Source organism: Narcine bancroftii, chromosome 1 (assembly GCF_036971445.1).
Source record: "Narcine bancroftii isolate sNarBan1 chromosome 1, sNarBan1.hap1, whole genome shotgun sequence".
NCBI lineage: Eukaryota > Metazoa > Chordata > Chondrichthyes > Torpediniformes > Narcinidae > Narcine > Narcine bancroftii.
Window position 1 is genome coordinate 234521723 of NC_091469.1, and position 23718 is coordinate 234545440.

A 23718-nucleotide genomic window follows, 5' to 3' on the forward strand; every position below is an offset into this window, starting at 1 on the left:
GCTAGTGGAACTGAACAAGCCAGGCAGCATCCATGGGTAAAAATTTTGGAGTGGGACCTTTCTCTGAGTCTTAATTTGTGTGCTAGAGGAGGAAAAACCCAACACCCAACCCCAACCAACCAATTTTCCCCTGCAACCGCTGCAACCGTGTCTGCCTGTCCCGCATCGGACTTGTCAGCCACAAACGAGCCTGCAGCTGACGTGGACATTTACCCCCTCCATAAATCTTCGTCCACGAAGCCAAGCCAAAGAAAAGAAAGAGCATTTGATCTTCACTACACCCACTGAAGCAACAGTTAATATGATGGGAAGGAAAGAACATTCTTTGATTTAAAAGGATGTTTCTCTAATTTAACTTTAAAAAAATTTATTTGCTACTGTAAAACAAGCATTACCTTTTTGCATCTCAATTTCCCATAAGGAATTTCCTGTTGGAAGCTGACAAGTAGCTCATTGATAAACAACTGTTTACATTTTTCTTTACAGAGGTATTTGCAAACATACTGTACATATCAATATCCACAATAGGAGCTGGAGTCGGCCATTCAGCTCCGCAGACCAGGTCTTCCATATAATATGATCATAACTGATCTGAATATATGCTTATTTCAGCATTCCTCTATACCTGCACTGTACTATCTAACGCTGCCTTTAAAATGTTTTCACACTTTTTCTAACATTACTCTTTGTAGAAGAGTTCCAAAGACTCATGGCCCCTAAAAGAAAAGATTACACCTTTACCCCTGTCATAAAGTTCACGGTTTCATTTTTAAATGGAGAGCCTAATTCTAGAGTCTACCAGAAGAAACGTCTTCTTCACATCCATTCCCTTAAGACCTCTGAGGGTCTTTATGTTTCAATCAAGTCACTTTTAGTCTTCTTTTTCTTAATAATTGTGACCAAGCTTTCTAACAGATTGATTTGGAAATAATGTAAAATTAGACTGAGTCCTGAACTACTCTTTCTACATGTTCTTTCATTTTATATTTTTTCTGTTACATGTTAAATAAGTTGCAAACACAGCTACATAATAATTGTTGAGATGATTTGTACTACGCTGGTATTAATAAATCAGTTTATTAGAGAAATGCCACAAAGCTTCTTTACTCCTCCTAAATTTAGCATGTGACCAAGGATGAATTTCTACCCTATTTTAATATTAAACTTTCTTGAAAACCAGTACAGTACCTAAACAGTGATAATATACAGTGATATACTCCATAATGGTTAAGAAAATATTTATCCTCCTTCTTACAGAAAATGGCAAGTTTACTTATGATGGGAGAAGTGGTTTCAGGGTTAGATAAATATTTGCCCAGAATTATTGACAACAATTAAATGCTGACAGATCAAAGTACGGTGTCATCTGTTTTAGACAGGTACATTTCTTCCTCCACCTCAATGCCTTGGTTGTCCAGGAGGAGGCCTGTGCTGACGTGGACCTGGTGCTCCAGGTCTGACTTGTCCTGGTGGGTGAGGTGGTTGCCGTGAGTTAGGTGGTTTTGTGACTACCATTCGTGGAGGTGGCGGTGCCAACATCGTTTCCTTTCCATGTTTTCCATTGGCTCTTGTGACTCCATTGTTGGCAGTGGGTTGTTCATTAACCACTTTTTTACTTGTGTCTGTCCATTTCGATTTAAAAAAAGGGATTTAATAGATTAATGCAGCAGATTGAAGTGAGTAGCCTAAATACATTATCATTATATAAAATTGAATGAATCACCTTATAAAGCTCTTTACAAATGAATAAAGTGACATCTCTGGACAAGAAGGAAGTAAAGCTAAAGGAAAAAATTATAGAAAGTGGCAAAAACTACCACGAGAGGTGAAAAGATTGTGGAAATAAACATGCAAGACTTATCAAATCAACAAGAATATCTACAGAAAGTGTGAGAGGAAGGAAGGCCGGCCTCAGCAACAAACCACCCTCAGCTGAAGTCTCAAAATTGAAGGTATAACTTCACTCATACTGACTAAAATGAGCTTTAAGATCTTGAAATGGATAATGAAGCAGACAAAGATCAGAATTATGGAAGAAATGACAAACCTTTAACTGCTCATTTAGAAGCACAGAACAAGGCAAGGGTTGTGAAGAAGGACAAATATAATTTTAAAACAGTTTGAACATCTGGTAATTGTTGGATAATTTTTTTATCTGAAGGCGAAACAAGTATATAAGCACTTATAGTTCAAATGGCAATTAAAAAAACTTTGGGGGTTGTACTTGTGTTTTCTTCACTCTGACAACACTGAAACTTTAATGACGTCTTTGGTTGAGAAATAGCTGCTGAGTGACTGCCACGATTGAAGGTTGATTCTGACCCTGCTCATGGGTGATCATAAGCGCCTTCACTTCCAAGAAGAAAATATTTATTTGGGCAACATAAACAATTGATATATGAAAATTACATCAAAACAATTTTCCAAATAATTTATGGCACAAATGCATGTGGTTGTATCAGTATTTAAAATAGCCAAGAACTTAAGAGGTTTCCTACCTGTTTCTTGTTTGGTAGGATTTGTTCTCTTTGGTAAAAGATCTTCTAAATCTTGCAACATTGGATTGACAGTGTTTTTATTGTTCCTTTTATTTTTTTGCTCTTCACGTTGCTTTTTTTAACAGAAAGGAATTGTACCATATTTAACATTTTATTGAAGAATAATATATTGAAATAATGTAACATGAAAATGAGATGTTAGCATTTTGTTTCACAAGAATAATGTGCAAGAAGAAGATTAATTGCATAATTTGTTTAGTATTTTTGTTATTTTTCTCGCAAAGTATCCTAATTTTCTCCACCATACAAACTGGATTGCTTAGTACATTATTTTTTTAATGATAAGCAATCCAGAATTGATGTAATTCACAGTATATTATTACATAGTAGAATCTTGAACATTACAGCACAGTACAGGCCCTTTGGCCCACAATGTTTTGCCAACCCTATGTTAACCTACTCCTCAACAATCTAACTCTTTCCCACCTCACACCCATAAACCTCTATTTTTCTTGCATCCATGTACCTATCTAAGAGCCTTCTGAAGCTTCCACCACCATCCCTCGCAATGCATTCCAGATACCTACTACTCTCTGTGTAAAACAAAATACCTCTGATGTCTTCTCTAAGCTTTCTTCCGCTCACCTTAAACAGATGCCCTCTAGCACTCGCTATTGTTGCCCCAGGTATAAGATTTTGGCTGTTCAACCTATTGATGCCCCTCTCATTCTTATATAGCTTTATTGTCACCTCTTATCCTTCATCACTCTAAAGAGAAAAGATCCAGGTCTGTAGATCTTGCTTCATGAGACATGTTCTCAAATCTAGGCAACAGCCTAGTAAATCTCCTCTGCACCCTCTCTAAAGCTTCTACTCTCTTTCTGTAGTGAGGTGAATGGACCTGACTGGAATACATCAAGTGTGGTCTAACTAAAGTTTTATCGAGCTGCAGCTCAATAGAATCGAACTTAAGAAGAGTGGTAGTACATGGTTTTACTGCATACTCAGTGCATCACATGAGAAGACAAATTTTTACTCCAAGGATTTTCATCTGTGTTCTTCTCGAAATAATGCAGAAATATGGAAAATCATGGATCTCCAAGTTTGCATAATATTCAGTGTGGGCTAATTTCCAATATAAACATACCATTTGCATCTTCTTTTTTAGCTCCAGATTTGCTACCTCATATGATTTTGATGTGGCATTGAGGTAATATATGCCTAAACTGCAATTAATCACAGGTTGAAAAATATTAGTTATCATGATGTTCCAATACATACAATTACAAACATACCTTATAATATACTTATAAGCACTTATTGTTCTCCATGCAGAATAACAGATATGGCAACACTTCTGGTGTCACATTGGGTGAGCAGTCAATGGGGATATGGGGATGGAAAAAGAATCAGTTTATATACAAGTTAGAAGATTCACTTGTGCTTGAATTTGAAATATGAACAAACCTATTTTAAAATGAAAAATATGCTTTGAAATGCACATTTGAAGGTCTGAAAGTCCACATGCATTAAATTAAATTTATTAGGACCAGACAGTGAAAGTACATAATTGAAACCTCACTCATAGCTTGTGCATCATTGGTAATTCTTTCAGGGTATTTTAAAATATGAGTAGTTCATTAATCCATGCATTGATTTCCCTTGACCATTATGAAGAATTCCCAAACCATTGTTAATTTCACAGCAAAATAACAAATGTTGTTGATATCAATTTGGACTTGCAAAAACAGCAGTTAAATTATTTAATATTTATGTTTTCCAAATTTGGTCCTTCTTATAACTCATTAAAGCAAAAAAAATAATTATTATTTGTAATTGTGATCAATTAGATTTAATTTTAATCTCTGCACTGTGAACTGGTAGAAGGAATTTCTGCCAGGAATCTATTCTCCAGACATCTTTGCCCATTTTAATTACTAAATTCAGAAAGTGCACCTGATAGAATATGAAACGTGGTTTGGACTGGGCTACTTGTCAGTCAATTAAATTGTTACTTTATCAGGTTGCGAAAAACATGTCAGTTGCCTCTTCACTAGGCTTGAGACTGTAGTACAAAACTCTTCATTAAGACACTACTTCATTTTTTAATGTTCTTATGTAATTATTTTTAATTTTCTCCTGGAATTATTAGCTCCAATATAAATTTAAGCTTACCCATATAAATCCAAATTTATTGAAAGTAACCAAATGAGGGAAATCCAATAAGGTTAGTCTATAGCTTATAACTCATCACTTTTACCTGAAAACATACATTTTCATAACTGGCAGTTAATATAATCTTTTTCATGCTGATAATTATTTGTTATAATATTATTTCTCAGATTGGTACCATAAGTATCATAGCAGTAGCATTTCTTTGGCTTGGCTTCGCGGACGAAGATTTATGGAGGGGTATGTCCATGTCTGCTGCAGGCTTGTTGCTGGCTGACAAGTCCGATGCGGGACAGGCAGGCACGGTTGCAGTGGTTGCAAGGGAAAAATGGTGGGTTGGGGTTGGGTGTTGGGTTTTTCCTCCTTTGTCTTTTGTCAGTGAGGTAGGCTCTGCGGTCTTCTTCAAAGGAGGTTGCTGCCCGCCGAACTGTGAGGCGCCAAGATGCATGGTTGGAGGCGAGATCAGCCCACTGGCGGGGGTCAATGTGGCAGGCACCAAGAGATCTTGAAACAGTCCTTGTACCTCTTCTTTGGTGCACCTCTGTCTCGGTGGCCAGTGAAAAGCTCGCCATAGAACTCGATCTTGGGAAGACGATGATCCTCCATTCTGGAGACGTGACCCACCCAGCGCAGTTGGGTCTTCAGCAGCATGGATTCGATGCTTGCAGATTCTGCCAGCTCGAGTACTTCGATGTTGGTGATGAAGTCATTCCAATGAATGTTGAGGATGGAGCGGAGACAGCACTGATGGAAGCGTTCTAGGAGCCGTAGGTGACCACCATGATTCGGAGCCGAACAGGAAAGTCCAAATAATCATTAATTTAAGGACAGTCTGATATATACCTGAGAATGTGTATACATAAATATATATGGTTTTCTACCCTGCAATCATCACTTGAAGGATGTTATTAGTGTTTATAACCATATAACATTCTACAGTACGGAAACAGGCCATTTTGGCCCTTCTAGTCCACACCGATTTACGTGAAACTCCACCTGTTCCACCTACCCACTCCCTGCCCATGACCTTCCAACCCCCTCACATCGATGTACTCATCTAACCTCCTCTTAAATGAAAGAATTGACCCTGCCCCAACTACCTCTTCTGGAAGATCATTCCACTCAGCCACCACTCTCTGAGTGAAGAAGCATCCTTTCATATTACTCCTAAAGTTTTGCCCCCTAACCCTTAACATGACCCCTTACTCCAATCTCCCCTATCCTCAGGGGAAAGATCCTATTCACATCTACTCTATCTATTCCCTTTTGTAATAGTAAATACCTCTATCAAATCCCCTCTCAACCTTCTACGGTCCAATGAATAAAGTCCCAGTCTACGCAATCTTTCTCTGTATTCAAGATGCTGCAATCCAGGCAACATTTTTGTAAACCTTCTTTGCACCCTCCCAATCTTATTTAACTCATGGGTGATGGACTCCTTCCAATACTTTGCTCAACAAGCTGGGCTATTTTATTATCTTTAATCCTAGAGTATGGGGCTTTCTTATTGCAGCTGAGATAGGACCAGCTCATTATCTTCTGCAAAGGATCAAACCTAGAACGATGCAACTCAGCTATAGTTTGGATTAATTAATTAATTGGGTCAAATTCTACTGACCTAAGACTTCAACCCTCCCTCTCTCTCTCAAAGTCATTGCCTTTGGTATCCTATTGCCCAGACCTACCTGGTCAGGGGATGGAGGCCCATCTTGTTGACCTGAACTATTCTGCACTCCCACAGCAGGGACTCAAATGGTGCATGAGGGAGCCTCATCCTGAAACATTGCTGGAAATATTAATGTCAGGCAGGACCCCACACCAACTTGTTGTAAATGCTAAAGTCTTATTTTAAATGCCTAAATGTCAAGAAATTTTTAATTAAAAAATAAGTATCTAACCTAAACATTGAAAATAATTTAATTGAAAATACAAAGACACATAAATGACATATATTGTTAAGATCTTCAGCAAAAGTAAAATAATTTCTACTAAATAACCTTCTTTGGTTCTTGCAGCTCCATAAACTTCATGGAATCAAATGAAGTGCTGGACCCTGCATCCATATGAAACTTGGCATTAGATCTGAGAGGTGATTCCACAATAAATCTGCTGGGAATCTCAGCAAGATGAAACTTCCTGAAGACCTCCAGGTGGAGTTTAGTAACAGACAATCCAAATATGACACCATTTTGTCATTTAGTAAATTCAGGACTTCTGTGCTTGGCAATATTTGTGGGTCTATTTAAAGGACCTGTTTCTGAAAGCATAATCATTCCAGTGATCAGAGATTTTTTTTTGTTGTTGAAAGGTAAAACTAAACTTACACCATCAATAAGATCCCAGGAAGAATCAGCCCTGGATTTGAAGCATAACCGAAGAGTTTTCCAACAAATGCTGGGAAATCGTATTTAATTGTTTCCATAATAACCTCAAACATTTTAGCTTTCCCACTAGAAGAAAAAAAGTAAGAATTAGACTGAAATATGATCTAAACAATAAGGTCTAACTTGAATATTGTCCTTCAATTGTGAATATTTTGTGTTCTTTAAAAACATAAACTGGTATGTAATGCATCAAAAGGTTTATATGGGAAAGGTGTGATGTTACAGGTGAAATTGTAACAACATAAGGGAATCTCAGGCGCAGTTAACATGAAGTGTCCACATAGGGTACCGATATTGCTGTACGTGTTCCTTTTCAAAGTTCAACTCCCATTATCCAAAATCGGATTCTCCAAAATCCTCATTAATCTGAAATTTTTTTAAAATTTTGAATAAATGAGGATATCTGAAACAAATCAGGCTCCCAACAGCAGGTCGGGCGCTCAGACTGTCCTTAAATTAATGATTATTTTAATGCTTAAAAAGACTTCCCTTGTTGTTTGTTGTTGTTTAAACATTGATACAAATGATCTGATGTTGCTACTGGGCTGTTTTTAAAAAATGACTAGTTCTCCTAAGAAAAAAAAACGTTTATCTGACATAAAGCCCAGTCCTGACTGTATAAGGTAAATTCAGAGTTTTGCATAATTTACAGAAGTTGTATCCAGTTCAAAAAAATACAAGGTGTAATGGATTAGTGACTGTGAAACAGATAAAAGGGAGAAAACAGGTAGTTCAGGAGAACGGAGGGCATATTGCTCTCGAAATAACATTCATTTGTGAGCACCAATGGGAGAGGGGTTTGTCTTTGGGTTTGCCAAAAACCCTAAGGAGAGACAGGAGTAAACTTATCAGGGATAGAGAAACAGTCAATGCCTGCTGGAAGGAATCTTCGGAGACCTTCCAAACTGCAACTCTGACCTTGATGTGTCTCCTCTTCCTTTACCCAATGACCTATCCAAGCCAGCCACGTTACCACTTCAAAATGATCAAGAAGTCAAAAAAATAACAAGGTTTCTGATTTGGACAACATCCTCACAGAAATATCAATGGTGAAGAGTTTCAGTTATAAATCCAGAATCTCATCATCCACATCTAGGAAGAGGGGGATAGACCTGTGGTAATCTTGACCACCTGCTGGCTGTCCATCACTTCTCAAACACCTCATCCTAGTGACCAAAGAGCTGTTCCGAGTTGTAAGATGGGCATGGTTTGGCTAGAGGCACTGTGGTGCTATATGTGGCTTTCTTCAACCTCACTCCATCTTTGAATCAGTCAGGAGAGAATGTGGAAAATCTTTCTCAAATCTGGCTTGGCCACAGAAATGTGTCTTTATCGTATATTATTTCATGGTGGCTTGAAAATCCTAACTAATCAGTCTATAACAGGTCGAATGAAAATGAATACTGGTGTCAAACAAGGCTGCATCATCACCTCAACACTCTCTTCTATCTTTCTCGCCATAAGTTGCACCTTATGTACAATAAGCTTCCTGCAAATTTGGAGCGAATCTTCAGAGCCAAAGGAAACTCTTCAACCTCTGACGAATGCATTCCAGAACTACGATCATCCAAGCCTCAGTAGTTAAGATGCAGCATGCAGACAACATGCTTAAAGACTGAGCTCGAAGGCATCATCCATCATCAACCTGCTCATTCAGGGAAGCATTTGAGAGAATGACCCTTAAACTCAATCACCGCAAGATGATAGTCCTTCACCGATCCGCCCTGCCTGCTGGCAATAAGTATTCACAAGAAGACCCTGTAAAATGTCCACTTCCTTTGTCTTGGGGTATTAACTCCCTGTAAAGACAGGGATTGATGCAAGAATTCATCACTGCCCTCCATGCACCAGCAGAGCCTTGGAGCAAAAAGAGTATTCAAAGATCGTAACCCTAGATCTGGCCCAAAATGGATGGTCAACCAGGTAACAGTGATCCCTGCGAGTAGATTTCAAAAGCAGAAGGTAAACATTCAGGGATCATGATCTTGTTGGTAGCAATAACAGACATCGAAAAGGGAGGAGAGAGTGCATATACATTTTCAGGAGTTAATAAAGAGCTTAAGCAGCAGGACTTCAAAGGTGGATGTCTCTGGATTGTTCATGGCACCACCAGACCAGTGGCTACAGAAGTATGTGGGTACAACCCATGGATGGAGAAATGTTGCAGGAGGAAAGACTTTAGATTCCTATTGTATTATTACTGAGGTGAGGCTGTGCAGACTGAACAGGTTGTTCCACAACAGAACGAGGATCAAGGTTCTGACTGCATGGTTCACTTGTGCTGGGGGGGGGGGTTAACAAATATACCACAGAGTGAGCAGAAGAAGACAGCAGTGAAAAGGAGAAAATAGGACCAAAATTAATTGGGAGAGTTAATTAGCATTGGAACAAGAAACAGAGAAAATGAATATTTGAAGGTCTGAGACAAGTTAACAATGCATATCTGTAAATATTAGAAATGCATTAAAGTCGATCCTGAGCCATGGAAAACATTTTCCCAGAATCTAGTCTGTCAAGCTCTTCAAGAATATTGTAAGATCCAATGAGATCTCCTCTCATTCTTCCATTCATCAAAAATACAGACCCATGTCCTCTCATTCAGCAAACGTGTTGTTCCTGGCACTAGTCCAGTGCTTCTTTGCTGCACTTCCCTCTGAGTCCAGTATATTATTGCTAAGATTCATGAACTGTATGGCTACCAAGTCCCTGTGTAACTGCAGTTTGAACCAGTACAGAACGAACAGGCCACCTTCCATGAGGAACCATCAATCAATTTCTCTTCCATGTTTCAGTTCTGTTAAACAAAAATGAACATTTGTCCTAAGATTAATAGAATCAATGTAAATTATATTCCAATCCATGAAGATGTTTTGACACTCTGAAGGTCACATGTAATCCAAACAGAAATAGATGACCAATTTATTACATTTCTCAAACTGCAGTTCAACATTACATGCCATTTTTCTTTAATTAGATCAATTTTTCATTGTTTGATGAGTTCCAAGGTAATTGTTAACTGAACATTGTTCATTGAAAGGTTACTTAAAAAGTATGAGCTTTCAATGTCAATTGAAAGTGATTTTGTATTTGAAGTAATGTCAATGAGTTTCAGTTACCTACAAATTAGATTGCACCTATTCTTGATGCACTAAAACTTTATTGCATTTAATACAAATGCCAAATCTTATTCCTTTAATAAATTCCTGTGGCATTCCAGGTTATTGAAGAGTAGAATCAATGGCTGCTTATTCTCATGTGAAGCCAATTATGTCAGCAGACCCCAGTGCTCAAGATACCACCTGAATTAGGAAGAGGTGAAATAGTTTATTCACAAATAGAGTGCCCGAGGACCTTCTGTGATGCAGTAATGTGCAGTAAATAGTTAGACATGTCCAGGATCTGCTGGAAAGATCACATATGAGAAGGGCGTCAGTCAATGTGATCTTGACCTCATTAGAGAGGGAAATAAGGCAGAAAAGCACAGAAGAATGTCATCTTGCAGAATGTTGCTTGCCTCAGTGATAAAAGCCCTGGAAAACCTAAGCCTTCATGTACAGTTTTCTTCAGAGAACTCCAGGCGGGATATTGTGTCGCTGAAGACTTGAGGCCAGGAGGCTATGCTCCCTCATTGACTAGCCATGATCCATTGATGACAAGTGTTGCAAGCAATATCATGACTGAGGAACTTGTAGAATGAATATCTCAGCAGTTAAAAGCTGGAAAGAGCACTCCTTACTTTGGACTTTGAAAGGTGTGGTCATGGACAGGCCTGTGTACCTCTACCTGAACTCATCTCATTGACAAAATCTCACCAGGCTGTTGGATAAGCTGGCTATTACTCAGCTCTCAGAGGGAATATCTTTCAGGAGGACTGCAGCAGTTGGTGATGGCAGCTCATCACATCTTCTCAAGGGCAATAAAGAATGGGTAATAAAAACTGAGCTTGCAAGAAATACATGTATCTTATAAATTAATAAAAATAAAGATGTGTATCGCTGATAATCAGGCATCTAGAGATCACGTGCATATGTATCTCAGGCACATTCTAAACTTTGTCAACTCGCAGGAATCCTTTCACATGAACAATTTTGATTCTGAAATGTACTTTCATTCCTCAGGTTCATAACAGTTGAAACAGAATTTGTAAGCATTCACTCTTCATGATCTCTGAACATAAAACACAGCAGTTATTCAGCCCATTATGTCTATGGTGATAAAGAGATCCCCAACCTAATCCCATCTTTCAGCACCAACTTACAGCCTTTCAAGTACATATCAAAGTGTTAAGTCAATATACAGGTATCATCTTTACTTCCAATCTCTAGGTGAAAAAAAAGTTTTCTCATCTTCTCTACAATCCTTCTGCTAAATCTACACCCTTGAATTTTGGCCCCTCATAATTTGATACATCATATCTCCCCTCAACCTCCTCTGTTCCAAAGAAAACAATTTATCCCAACTTTCCTCGATGCCTTAGTTTCCCAATAATTCATGCTGCAGCCCAGCTAGCATTACGAGGCCCAGCTAGCATGTTGAGGCCCAGCTAGCATAGCAAGGCCCAGCTAGCATTATGAGGTCCAGCTAGTAGCTGCAGAGGCTGCAGGAGCACTGGGGCGAATCCACGGACACTTGGCGAGTTTGGGGGGAGTTCTTTTTTTGCTTCTCATTCTCCGACTGTAAGAGGTGCTTCAGGTAATTTCTGCCGATGATAAATCTGTCTGCCTTACTGCAGGCGAAAGGCAATTTCAGGTAATATGACACTGGATTGTTTCATGACAATAAATTGAACCCTGAATCTTGAATTTTGCTGCATGCTGATCTAACATAATCTCTGTTTCTATATTCAACGCCTCATAGTGTACAAAAATGTCCCATCTGCTTTTTCAACCACCTTGTTGACATTCTTGATATCTTTGATCTGTGAACATCCATTCTGGTCCCGGTGCCTCTGAACAACACTCAATACCTTTCCAGGTACTTGACGTACTTTCATACGTGAATCACCTCACAATTCTAGCTATCAAAGCTTTTAAAGTTTCCACACTTCCACCAAAGGACAACCAAGGATCTGCCTGTACAACTGACTCCGCATATTTTGCATTCTGACCAACTGCGAATGTCTATTTATTTATTTTTCTCCTCATTTTATTATCTTCTTCTCCTTTATGTGATATTACATGTTGTGTGTCATATATCTCTGAAGCTCCAGCAAGTAAGACTTTTACTGCATCTGGATATTGCACTTGAGTACATGATAATAAAACAAACCAAATATTCACTCCTTTGGCTAACCTGACCAGACCCTCTATATCTTCCTAAAGTTTAAACTGTCCTCCTCATTGCCAACCATTCATTCATTTTGTGTTATCTGCAAACATATTTATCATGCCCGCTCTATGCCAGTCAAAATAATTGTTAAAAAAGCCAAGGGACTCAGCACTGTGTCTCTGCGAAACATCACTGGTATCAGCAAGAGAATCAGTTGTTTACTGATAATCTGGTTGAGTAGATCACCCACTTGCCTCAGCACTTTTTTTTGATTTTCCATTCATTTGGCCACGCTGTAATTATATCCTTCCCCTAATTGCAGTCTGACAAGTTCTGAAAATGAATGTATTATCAAAGCTGTTGATAATAATTATAGCTGAAGGAAGTGCAGGCATAATTTGAAAGATTCTAAGATAGGCACATGGATAAAAAAGACATTTGTGGTTTTGAGGAAGGGAAGGATTAAATCAGGGATGGCCAAACTAAGAGCCACATACAATAAACTTTGGAAGTTTGAGAGCCACCATCACGTGATCGCAACCATGTTGACTAAAACTACCATTGTAAGCAGCGGCTGGTACAATTCCTGTCTCAGCCACCTTACTGTACATGCTGTTGTATAAGGACGACGATGTACAGGATGACCCTGGAATTTCCACCTAAAATGTTGGTTATGAGTGATACCCTTTCAAAAAGGCACCTCCTCCCAAAAAAAATCTGGCACCTACTGCTGACCAATGTTAAAAGCAAATCACAATATTTTAATAAAAATGATTATTTTAAGGTTTAAGTTTTATTTGAATATTGTAAAATAAGCCACTGTCGGCTCCAGTGACAGGCCATTTAAAGCCTGTACAGAGCCGACAGCACAGAGATCGGGCGGATGGACCCTGCGGAGGAGCACTGAGACTTTGCAAATAACTAACGGGGTGTGCGTAGGATTACGTTGGAGCCGGCAAGAAGATGCAGCAGAGTTGTCAAGGTAATAATTTTAGACTCTTTGTATAGGACGACCCAAATTTAAGGTGAAAATTTGAAGTTTAGCCGATCGTCCTACACAACGGCATATATGCTGCTGTGGCGAGCTGCACATTACATGTCAAAGAGCCGCATGTGGCTCGCGAGCCGCTCTTTGGCCACCCCTGGATTAGATTGTTATGAAGTAGGTTTACATCAAGGGCTGAAGGGCCTGTACTATGCTGTAATGTACAATGTTCCATGTTTAAAAGTTAGATTTTTTAAAATATATTTCTATTTGGGTGTCTGCGACTTGGTTGAGCAACACAATAATCAGGGTTTGAGAACTATGATATTCAAACTCTTGCATGGTACACACTTTGTGTCTTCTTTCTTTTTCTTTTCTTTGGCTTGGCTTCGCGGACGAAGATTTATGGAGGGGGTAAAAAGTCCACGTCAGCTGCAGGCTCGTTTGTGGCTGACCAGTCCGATGCGGGACAGGCAGACACGATTGCAGCGGTTGCAAGGGAAAATTGGTTGGTTGGGGTTGGGTTTTGGGTTTTTCCTCCTTTGCCTTTTGTCAGTGAGGTGGGCTCTGCGGTCTTCTTCAAAGGAGGCTGCTGCCCGCCAAACTGTGAGGCGCCAAGATGCACGGTTTGAGGCGTTATCAGCCCACTGGCGGTGGTCAATGTGGCAGGCACCAAGAGATTTCTTTAGGCAGTCCTTGTACCTTTTCTTTGGTGCACCTCTGTCACGGTGGCCAGTGGAAAGCTCGCCATATAATACGATCTTGGGAAGGCGATGGTCCTCCATTCTGGAGACGTGACCCATCCAGCGCAGCTGGATCTTCAGCAGCGTGGACTCGATGCTGTCGACCTCTGCCCTCTCGAGTACCTCGACGTTAGGGGTGTGAGCGCTCCAATGGATGTTGAGGATGGAGCGGAGACAACGCTGGTGGAAGCGTTCTAGGAGCCGTAGGTGGTGCCGGTAGAGGACCCATGTTTCGGAGCCGAACAGGAGTGTGGGTATGACAACGGCTCTGTATACGCTTATCTTTGTGAGGTTTTTCAGTTGGTTGTTTTTCCAGACTCTTTTGTGTAGTCTTCCAAAGGCGCTATTTGCCTTGGCGAGTCTGTTGTCTATCTCATTGTCGATCCTTGCATCTGATGAAATGGTGCAGCCGAGATAGGTAAACTGGTTGACCGTTTTGAGTTTTGTGTGCCCGATGGAGATGTGGGGGGGCTGGTAGTCATGGTGGGGAGCTGGCTGATGGAGGACCTCAGTTTTCTTCAGGCTGACTTCCAGGCCAAACATTTTGGCAGTTTCCGCAAAGCAGGACGTCAAGCGCTGAAGAGCTGGCTCTGAATGGGCAACTAAAGCGGCATCATCTGCAAAGAGTAGTTCACGGACAAGTTTCTCTTGTGTCTTGGTGTGAGCTTGCAGGCGCCTCAGATTGAAGAGACTGCCATCCGTGCGGTACCGGATGTAAACAGCGTCTTCATTGTTGGGGTCTTTCATGGCTTGGTTCAGCATCATGCTGAAGAAGATTGAAAAGAGGGTTGGTGCGAGAACACAGCCTTGCTTCACGCCATTGTTAATGGAGAAGGGTTCAGAGAGCTCATTGCTGTATCTGACCCGACCTTGTTGGTTTTCGTGCAGTTGGATAATCATGTTGAGGAACTTTGGGGGACATCCGATGCGCTCTAGTATTTGCCAAAGCCCTTTCCTGCTCACGGTGTCGAAGGCTTTGGTGAAGTGTTGTTGACACTTTGTTTAAATATGTAATATATCACACCACAAACTTACTGTAACAATATAGCAGTGGTTCCCAACCTTTTACTTTCCACTCACATACCACTTTAATATTCCCTCTGTGATAAGTGTTCTGTGATTAGTAAGTGATTGCTTAAGGTGGTAGGTGAGTAGGAAGGGAAGGTTGAGAATCACTGTTCTAGACCCAATTATTACCTAATTATTTGGTTGAGAAAAATTGTCATTGGCCCATTTCCTTTGGAGTTAGGAAACTGTGCACATAACGAGCCAATTAGGTCCGATTAAAACCGTAGTTTTCAAACATTTTCTTTCCACCCACATACCACCTTAAGCAATCACTTAATAATCACAGAGCACTTATGGCATAGGGAATACTTAAAGTGGTATGTGAGTGGAAAGTAAAAGGTTGGGAACCACTGCAATATAGGATATCTCAACTTATTGCGAACAGCGCTACAGGGGTCAAAATAAGCCTATCAACATTTTTGCCTTTAAAATTATATATCAAATACCTAGATGATTTATTTATCAAATAATTACATGAAATAAATACATTTTATTACTGTCTATAAGCCTTTTCATTATCAATTGCTTTACAATGTTGGAGTGAGAAAAGATGACACAATGTGTTAGAACTTGAAATGTTTGGCAAAATAGCTATTAGATAGAGACTACAACAATTGATAGAAAAATTGGCTATCTCTTTGAAAATGAGAAATACAAGATGATATGGGGAAGAGTTGAAAATGGAATTAAATTTCATTTGAAAGTGTTAACGCTTTAATGACCTTTTGGGCTGTAATGGCTATCATTACAAAATACACTAACTTGATAACATGATCCGAATGGAAACTGTGTTGGTGCAATTATTTCTCAGATCATTTTTCTTGGTCAAAAGCATACTAATACAGTGCCCTCCATAGCGTTTGGGACAAAGACAGTTTTTCCTTTACACGCCCCTGTGCTACGCCCCATTTTACATTTGTAATCAAGCAATTTACATGTGATTAAAGTTCACATTCTTGATTATATTCAATGTTATTTATATACCTTTTGGTTTGACCATTACAGCACTTTTTATACATGGGGACTCATTTCAGAGCACCGTAATATTTGGGACATAGCAATGGTACGTATATTAGTCAAGTTTAGTACTTTGCATTTCCCTTGCATGCAATGACTGCTTGAAGTCTGTAATTCATAGACATTACCAGGTGCTGAGTATCTTCTCTGGTGATGGTCAGCCAGGCTTCTATCAGGCTTATCTCCTGAGGATTCCTCTTCAGCATATGGAAGCTATGCTCAATTGGATTGAGATTGGGTGACTGACTTGGTCATTCAAGAATTTTCCAGTTTTTACCTTTGTTGCTTTTGCAGTATGTTTGGAATCATTGTCTTAGATGAAGCACCGTCCAATGAGTTTAGAGGCATTTGGTCAAACCTGAGCACATGACATGTTTCTATACACCTCAGAATTCATTTTGCTACTGCCATCAACTGTTACATCATCCATGAAGATAAGTGTACCAGGCCATAACACAGATGAGGTGGTATGCTTTGAATCTTGGGCAGTTCCTTTACGCCTCCACTCTTTGCTCTTGCCATCACTCTGAAACAGGTTACTCCTGGTCTCATCTGTCCACAAAAGCTTTTTCCAGAATTCTGCAGGCTCTATTAAATAATACTTGGCAAACTATAATCTGGCCATCCTGTTTCTGTAATGAATTAATGGTTTGCATCTTGCAGTGTAGCCTCTGTATTTCTGTTCATGAAGTCTTCTGGGGACTGTAGTCACTGTCGCATCCACAACTACCTCCTGAAGCATTTTTGATCTGTCGGGCAGACATTTCTTCATTACGATGAGAATTCTTTTGAAATCAGCAGTGGGGTTCTTCCTTGGTCTACCAGTCCCTTTGCGATTACTGACCTCATCAGTACTCTCTTTCTTCTTAATGATGTTCAAGAAATGGTGATTTTGGTCATTCTAAGGTTTAGGTGATGTCTCTTACTGTTTTATTCTTGTTTTTCAGCCTCATATTGGCTTCTTTGACTTTCATGAGCACAACTCTGATCCTCATGTCGAAAAATGGCAACTACAGACTGCAAAGGTGATCAAAAGCTTAGAAGCCAGCCTTGCTCTCTTATACCTGAACTAATGAAGCAATTAAACTTGAGTCCTCACGAACACCTGTGAACCCAAATGCCCTCAACATTTTGGCACCCTGAAATGATGGGACTATGTATAAAAAGTTCTGTAATTTCTACATGATCAAACCAAAATATATACAAGTAACCTTGAATAAAAAAGAATGTGCATTTTAATTCCATATGTATTGTGTGATACATTTCTATGATGTATCTCCTATTCCAAAGTGAGGGCCCGAAGCCAGGCTTACACAGGTCAAGTGAAAAGTGGGAGACAGACTTGGGCACAACAATCCCTATGCGATGTTGGTCAGATCTATGTCTGGACAGCCTGACAGGTGTTATTAATGCCAGGTACAGGTTGGTGCAATACAATTTCCTGCATCAACTGTACCTCACACCATAAAAATTACTTAAATCCAAACCAGAAATTTTGCAAATGTGGTTTAAGTGTGGTGTGGAGATTAGAACCTTTACCTGGCTGTGCACAAAGGTGAGATCCTTCAGGGAGGGCCTGGGGGAAATTCTGAAAAAAATTTACTAAGGTGGATTTTTCCACAGGATTTGGAATTGTACCTTCTGGGAAACATTATGGACATGAGTTTTAAACTGTCCAGATACTAAATTCAGTTTGTGGGGCTCGCCTTGTCAGTAGCCAGGAAGTGTATAGCGGTTACGTGGAAGTTTGACTCCCAACTAAATATTACACAGTGGAATATGGAAATGCAGAGCTATAGTCCCCTGGAGAAAATCACGTACAATTTGAGGAGGAAATATGGCACAATTGTTAGGGTGTGGCAACCTTATCTGCAACACATTGGTGCACAGATGTAATTATACCCCTTCTGAATAATGGAAAGGCAACAATCTGTGCCAGTAGTGGAGTGATTGAGATCAATGAAGTGGGTCGTAGCACAGATGACATGCTCTTGTATTCTGTTCCTTATCTTTTTTTTATTTTCTGGTTACTTTGTTTTTTTTTCTTAAGTTCCTTTAAGAGTCTGTGATTTTACCGATAATTGTTTTTTTTTCGTGTTTGTTTAATTTATATAATCTTCTTGTGGTATTAGGGTATGGGAGAGGGATGGGGGAAAATCAGACTCTAAATGTTATGTACCATTATGTATGGGAGAGATTGTGTTGTTTGGTTGGATTTGTGTGAGTCATTGAAAATGAAAAATAAAATATTCCAAAAAAAATTGTGTGATTACAAATTTAAAACTGTGGGGAATCCAGGCAAATAAAGGAAAAAAAAACTGTCTTTGTCCCAAACACTATGGAGAGCACTTTAATAGTATGAGAAAAATAAAAGAGGTATATTAGATGAAGTCTAATCCATGTTTGTTTCATTATGTAGGAGAGAACATAATGGTTTAAAACAGGATCGGTTTCTTTAAAACTGATTACCTGAATGGCCCACAGTCAAATGAAGGGGTGAATGTCATTATTGTGTAGATTACTGGCAATAAACTTAGAAACAAAATCAACAATAATAATGACATGTAGAAATTATTAGATCCCGATGCCTTGAAAACTCTTGACTGGGGGACATTGCAACACATAACAGCCCAGCACTGAAAGTACATCGATGACAGCAGCCGTAGAATATTGATGCCAATTAAGCCAGGGGAATAGAAGGTGCCCATCCTGAAAGAAAAGAAAAATCACTCATGAATGCCTGAACGAGTCCTGCAAGATCTAGTCTGGTCCTACATTTTTTCCGTGCACCATTTATAATTGATTATTTAATCATTATCACATTTGTTTGTGGCGTTTTGTAATGATGTTTGTAAGGTTGCATGTTTTCTCCTATTTAGAAGGACAAAATTTTAAGGTACTTCCTGACCGTAAAGTGATCCAATACATTCCGAGGTCATAAAAAGTATTTAATTTGATTTATTTCTGATAATGATCAAGAGAAAGGTTCAAAAGGTGTGAACCCCATCTGCTGACAGAAAACCAGTTCTGCAGGATAAATTTCCTCAGCATTAACAAATTTAGCATCTCAATGAACAGAAATCTTCACTTCAATTCCATTGGGGTTACAACATTTTTTACAATGATAAACGTGAGGGGGTTCAAGACTACAGAGTGAGGCAGCCCAAACACCAAAGTCCAGATATTTGCGTAGCTGATTATTGCTGTCATTCTGACAGAGCTCCAATGCTGGATAATAACATTTGGTGAGAATCAAACATTATTTCATGCTTAAAAAGCCTTCCCTTGTTGTTTGTTGTTGTTTAAAGTGATTTGCTGTTACCTACTCAGCTGTTTTTAAAAAATGGCCAATTATCTGAAAATATAATTTATCCGTAATGGGCCCAGTCCCATCCATTTCGGATAATGAGGGTTGTACTGTATTTTGTATCTTCTAGTTTTTGATCCTTTCACACAAAAGAACAGATTCTATCTACTATGATTTTTATATCCCCTTAGAACTTCTGATCAGAGGAGAATAACCTTAAATTTTGCAGAGGTAACCAAAATTCCTCATTCCTGGAATAATTTTCATCAATCCTGTGCACTTTTCAACACTTCACATCAATACCAAAGTATGGGACTCAGAATTATACACTGTACTTCATTTGTGGCAAATTACTATTTAAATCAGGTCGATCTCACTTTTTGAACACTGTGGCTCAATTTTAAAAAGCCCAGGATTTAATATACTTTTAAAACTCCCTCTCAACTTCCCTGTCACTTTCAAAGAAATACACACAAATATTTTCAAATCTCCTAATTCGCATACCCATTTAGAATTCTACCCTCTGGTTTAAACTATCCTAATTCACATTTTACAGCATTAACATCTATATGCCAGGTAACTGATCAATTCATCATGCTGTCTATATTTCCTTGAAGATCATTATTATATTCACCATGCCTTCAGGTTTCATCAAAGCACATATACCTTGGCTTATCGAATCTGTAAAGACCAATATACAGTAATTCCACACAAGTCCTGTTTTATTCTCCCCACATTCCCATCAATACTCCCACATTGCCATAGGGACTCTTTTTCCCCCTTTTTGTTTCCAAAACACCTCTCAAGTAGGAAAATTTAGAATCCCATTCCTGATTTTATTAAATATTTGCAAATGACTGTGTTAGTGACTGGTTAAGACTGGAAGTGTAGTTTCACACCCATACAAAATATTTGAGTTGAATTGCCATGGGGGGTGGGGGGGGGGCGGCCACACTGAAGAGAATGGAGATTACTTTTTTAACAAATATCACAGGGACAAGTTAAGTACAGTTTTAGGAGATAAACGCCTTGTAAATGCAAACAGATTTAATGTTTCTTCTGGTAGAAAGAAACCCTCCATGACTCAGGTATTTATTTAACAATAGTATTAATTTGTTTTAATATTTGTATATACATACAAATATCGTTTGTCTGTATGTGTGTTATATCTGTAGCTGTGTTTGTAGTATGTTGCACTGAGGGCCGGAAAACGCTGTTTTGTCAGGTTGTACTTGTACAATTGGATGATAACTAAACTTGAAGTTGAACATGACTTGGAGCTTGCACTTGTACAGGTAAGAAAAAATATATCCACATAGAGAAACACCTTAAAATATTCCATATGAACATTAATATGTGTATTCTGCATTAATAAATGCAAACAACACAAGCACAACTAATTTTTTCCTATATTCCCTGAGCTTTTAGTTTCCTTACAGCTTTAGCACAATCCACGCAAATTGCATCGTGTACTGTTTACATCAACTTCCCACCATTCCCCTTCCCTTCCTGCATGACATTGTTTCAACAAATCCATGTTGAATGATCCAAATTATACTACGACTGTCATTCTGAATAATTTCCAATAATTTTCACACCAGAAAGGTTCATCTTACCCATTTGTAATTGCTTTTTAAACCAATGGTACAAATTTCACTACCTCCAGTCATCCAGCATCTCATCTTCAACTAGATTTGATAGGAAAATAATTATCAAAGTCTCTGATATTTCTACTGAGTCTTGGAATGCATTTCATTCTAATGGATTGTGTGTGTGTGTGTGTGTGTGTGTATGAGTGGGTGTGTGTGAGTGTGGATGTGTGTGTTTGTGTGTATGTGAGTGTGTGTGTGGGTGTGCATGAGTGTGTGTGTGAGTGGGTGTGTGTGAATGTGTGTGGGTGTGTGTGTGTGTATGGGTGTGGTTTGTGGCTGTGATGTGGGTGTGTGGGTGTGGGTGTGTGTGTGTGGGTTTGTGTGTGTGTGAGTGTGTGTGGGTGTGCGTATGGGTGTGTGTATGGGTGTGGTTTGTGGCTGTGATGTGGGTGTGTGGGTGTGGGTGTGTGGGTGTGGGTGTCTGGGTGTGGGTGTGTGGGTGTGGGTGTGCATGAGTGTGTGTGGGTGTGTGGGTGTGGGTGTGTGGGTGTGGGTGTGTGAGTGTGGGTGTGTGGGTGTGCGGGTGTGCATGAGTGTGTGTGTGAGTGGGTGTGGGTGTGGGTGTGTGTGTTTGTGTGTGTGTGAGCGTGTGTGTGGGTGTGCATGAGTGTGTGTGTGAGAGGGTGTGTGGGTGTGGGTGTGTGTGAGTGGGTGTGTGGGTGCGTGGGTGTGGGTGTGTGGGTGTGCATGAGTGTGCGTGTGACTGGGTGTGTGGGTGTGGGGGTGTGTGTTTGTGTGTGTGTGAGTGTGTGTGTGGGTGTGCATGAGAGTGTGTGTGAGTGGGTGTGTGGGTGTGGGTGTGTGTATGGGTTAGGTTTGTGGCTGTGATGTGGGTGTGTGGGTGTGGGTGTGTGGGTGTAGGTGTGTGGGTGTGGGTGTGGGTGTGTGGGTGTGGGTGTGTGGGTGTGCGTGGGTGTGCATGAGTGTGTGTGTGAGTGGGTGTGTGTGTATGGGTGTGTGTATGGGTGAGGTTTGTGGCTGTGATGTGGGTGTGTGGGTGTGTGTGTGTGTGGGTTTGTGTGTGTGAGTGTATGTGGGTGTGTGTATGGGTGTGTGTATGGGTGTGGTTTGTGGCTGTGATGTGGGTGTGTGGGTGTGGGTGTGTGGCTGTGTGTGTGGGTGTGGGTGTGTGGGTGTGGGTGTGCATGAGTGTGAGTGTGGGTGTGGGTGTGGGTGTGGGTGTGTGGGTGTGTGGGTGTGCATGAGTGTGTGTGTGGGTGTGTGTGTTTGTTTGTGTGTGTGTGAGCGTGTGTGTGGGTGTGCATGAGTGTGTGTGTGAGTGGGTGTGTGGGTGTGGGGGTGTGTGTTTGTGTGTGTGTGAGTGTGTGTGCGGGTGTGGGTGTGTGTATGGGTGTGGTTTGTGGCTGTGATGTGGGTGTGTGTATGGGTGTGTTTTGTGGTGGTGATGTGGGTGTGTGGGTGTGGGTGTGGGTGTGTGGGTGTGCATGAGCGTGTGTGTGAGTGGGTGAGTGGGTGTGGATGTGTGGGTGTGGGTGTGTGGGTGTGTGGGTGTGGATGTGTATATGGGTGTGGTTTCTGGCTGTGATGTGGGTGTGTGGGTGTGGGTGTGTGGGTGTGGGTGTGCATGAGTGTGTGTGGGTGTGGGTGTGGGTGTGTGGGTGTGGGTGTGGGTGTGTGGGTGTGGGTGTGTGGGTGTGCGGGTGTGCATGAGTGTGTGTGTGAGTGGGTGTGTGGGTGTGCATGAGTGTGTGTGTGAGTGGGTGTGTGGGTGTGGGTGTGTGTGAGTGGGTGTGTGGGTGTGGGTGTATGTATGGGTGTGGTTTGTGGCTGTGATGTGGGTGTGTGGGTATGGGTGTGTGGGTGCGTGGGTGTGGGTGTGTGGGTGTGCATTAGTGTGTGTGTGAGTGTGTGTGTGGGTGTGCATGAGTGTGTGTGTGAGTGGGTGTGTGGGTGTGGATGTGTGTATGGGTGTGGTTTGTGGCTGTGATGTGGGTGTGTGGGTGTGGGTGTGTGGGTGTGGGTGTGTGGGTGTGTGGGTGTGGGTGTGTGGGTGTGCGTGGGTGTGCATGAGTGTGTGTGTGAGTGGGTGTGTGTGTATGGGTGTGTGTATGGGTGAGGTTTGTGGCTGTGATGTGGGTGTGTGGGTTTGTGTGTGTGTGAGTGTATGTGGGTGTGCGTATGGGTGTGTGTATGGGTGTAGTTTGTGGCTGTGATGTGGGTGTGTGGGTGTGGGTGTGTGGCTGTGTGTGTGGGTGTGGGTGTGTGGATGTGGGTGTGCATGAGTGTGAGTGTGGGTGTGTGTGTGGGTGTGGGTGTGTGGGTGTGGGTGTGTGGGTGTGTGGGTGTGCATGAGTGTGTGTGTGGGTGTGGGTGTGTGTGTTTGTTTGTGTGTGTGTGAGCATGTGTGTGGGTGTGCATGAGTGTGTGTGTGAGTGGGTGTGTGGGTGTGGGGGTGTGTGTTTGTGTGTGTGTGATTGTGTGTGTGGGTGTGTGAATGGGTGTGGTTTGTGGCTGTGATGTGGGTGTGTGTATGGGTGTGGTTTGTGGCGGTGATGTGGGTGTGTGGGTGTGGGTGTGGATGTGTGTATGGGTGTGGTTTGTGGCTGTGATGTGGGTGTGTGGGTGTGGGTGTGCATGAGTGTGTGTGGGTGTGGGTGTGTGGG

General features: G+C 40.8%; 1 protein-coding gene across 1 annotated transcript in view; it reads right to left on the reverse strand.

Annotated features, from left to right (window-relative positions):
• Window positions 1–379: 379 nt before the first annotated feature.
• Window positions 380–23718, reverse strand: part of LOC138740384 (transmembrane channel-like protein 2-A) — a 106546-nt gene continuing 83207 nt past the window's right edge. Inside the window, exons 16-20 of the mRNA XM_069892959.1 lie at window positions 18605–18844; window positions 6995–7120; window positions 3646–3724; window positions 2499–2610; window positions 380–1622 (exon numbers count right to left, since the gene is read on the reverse strand). Of these exons, the coding sequence (XP_069749060.1) occupies window positions 1399–1622; window positions 2499–2610; window positions 3646–3724; window positions 6995–7120; window positions 18605–18844 (781 nt within the window). The 3' untranslated portion in view covers window positions 380–1398. The remainder of the gene's footprint in view (window positions 1623–2498; window positions 2611–3645; window positions 3725–6994; window positions 7121–18604; window positions 18845–23718) is intronic.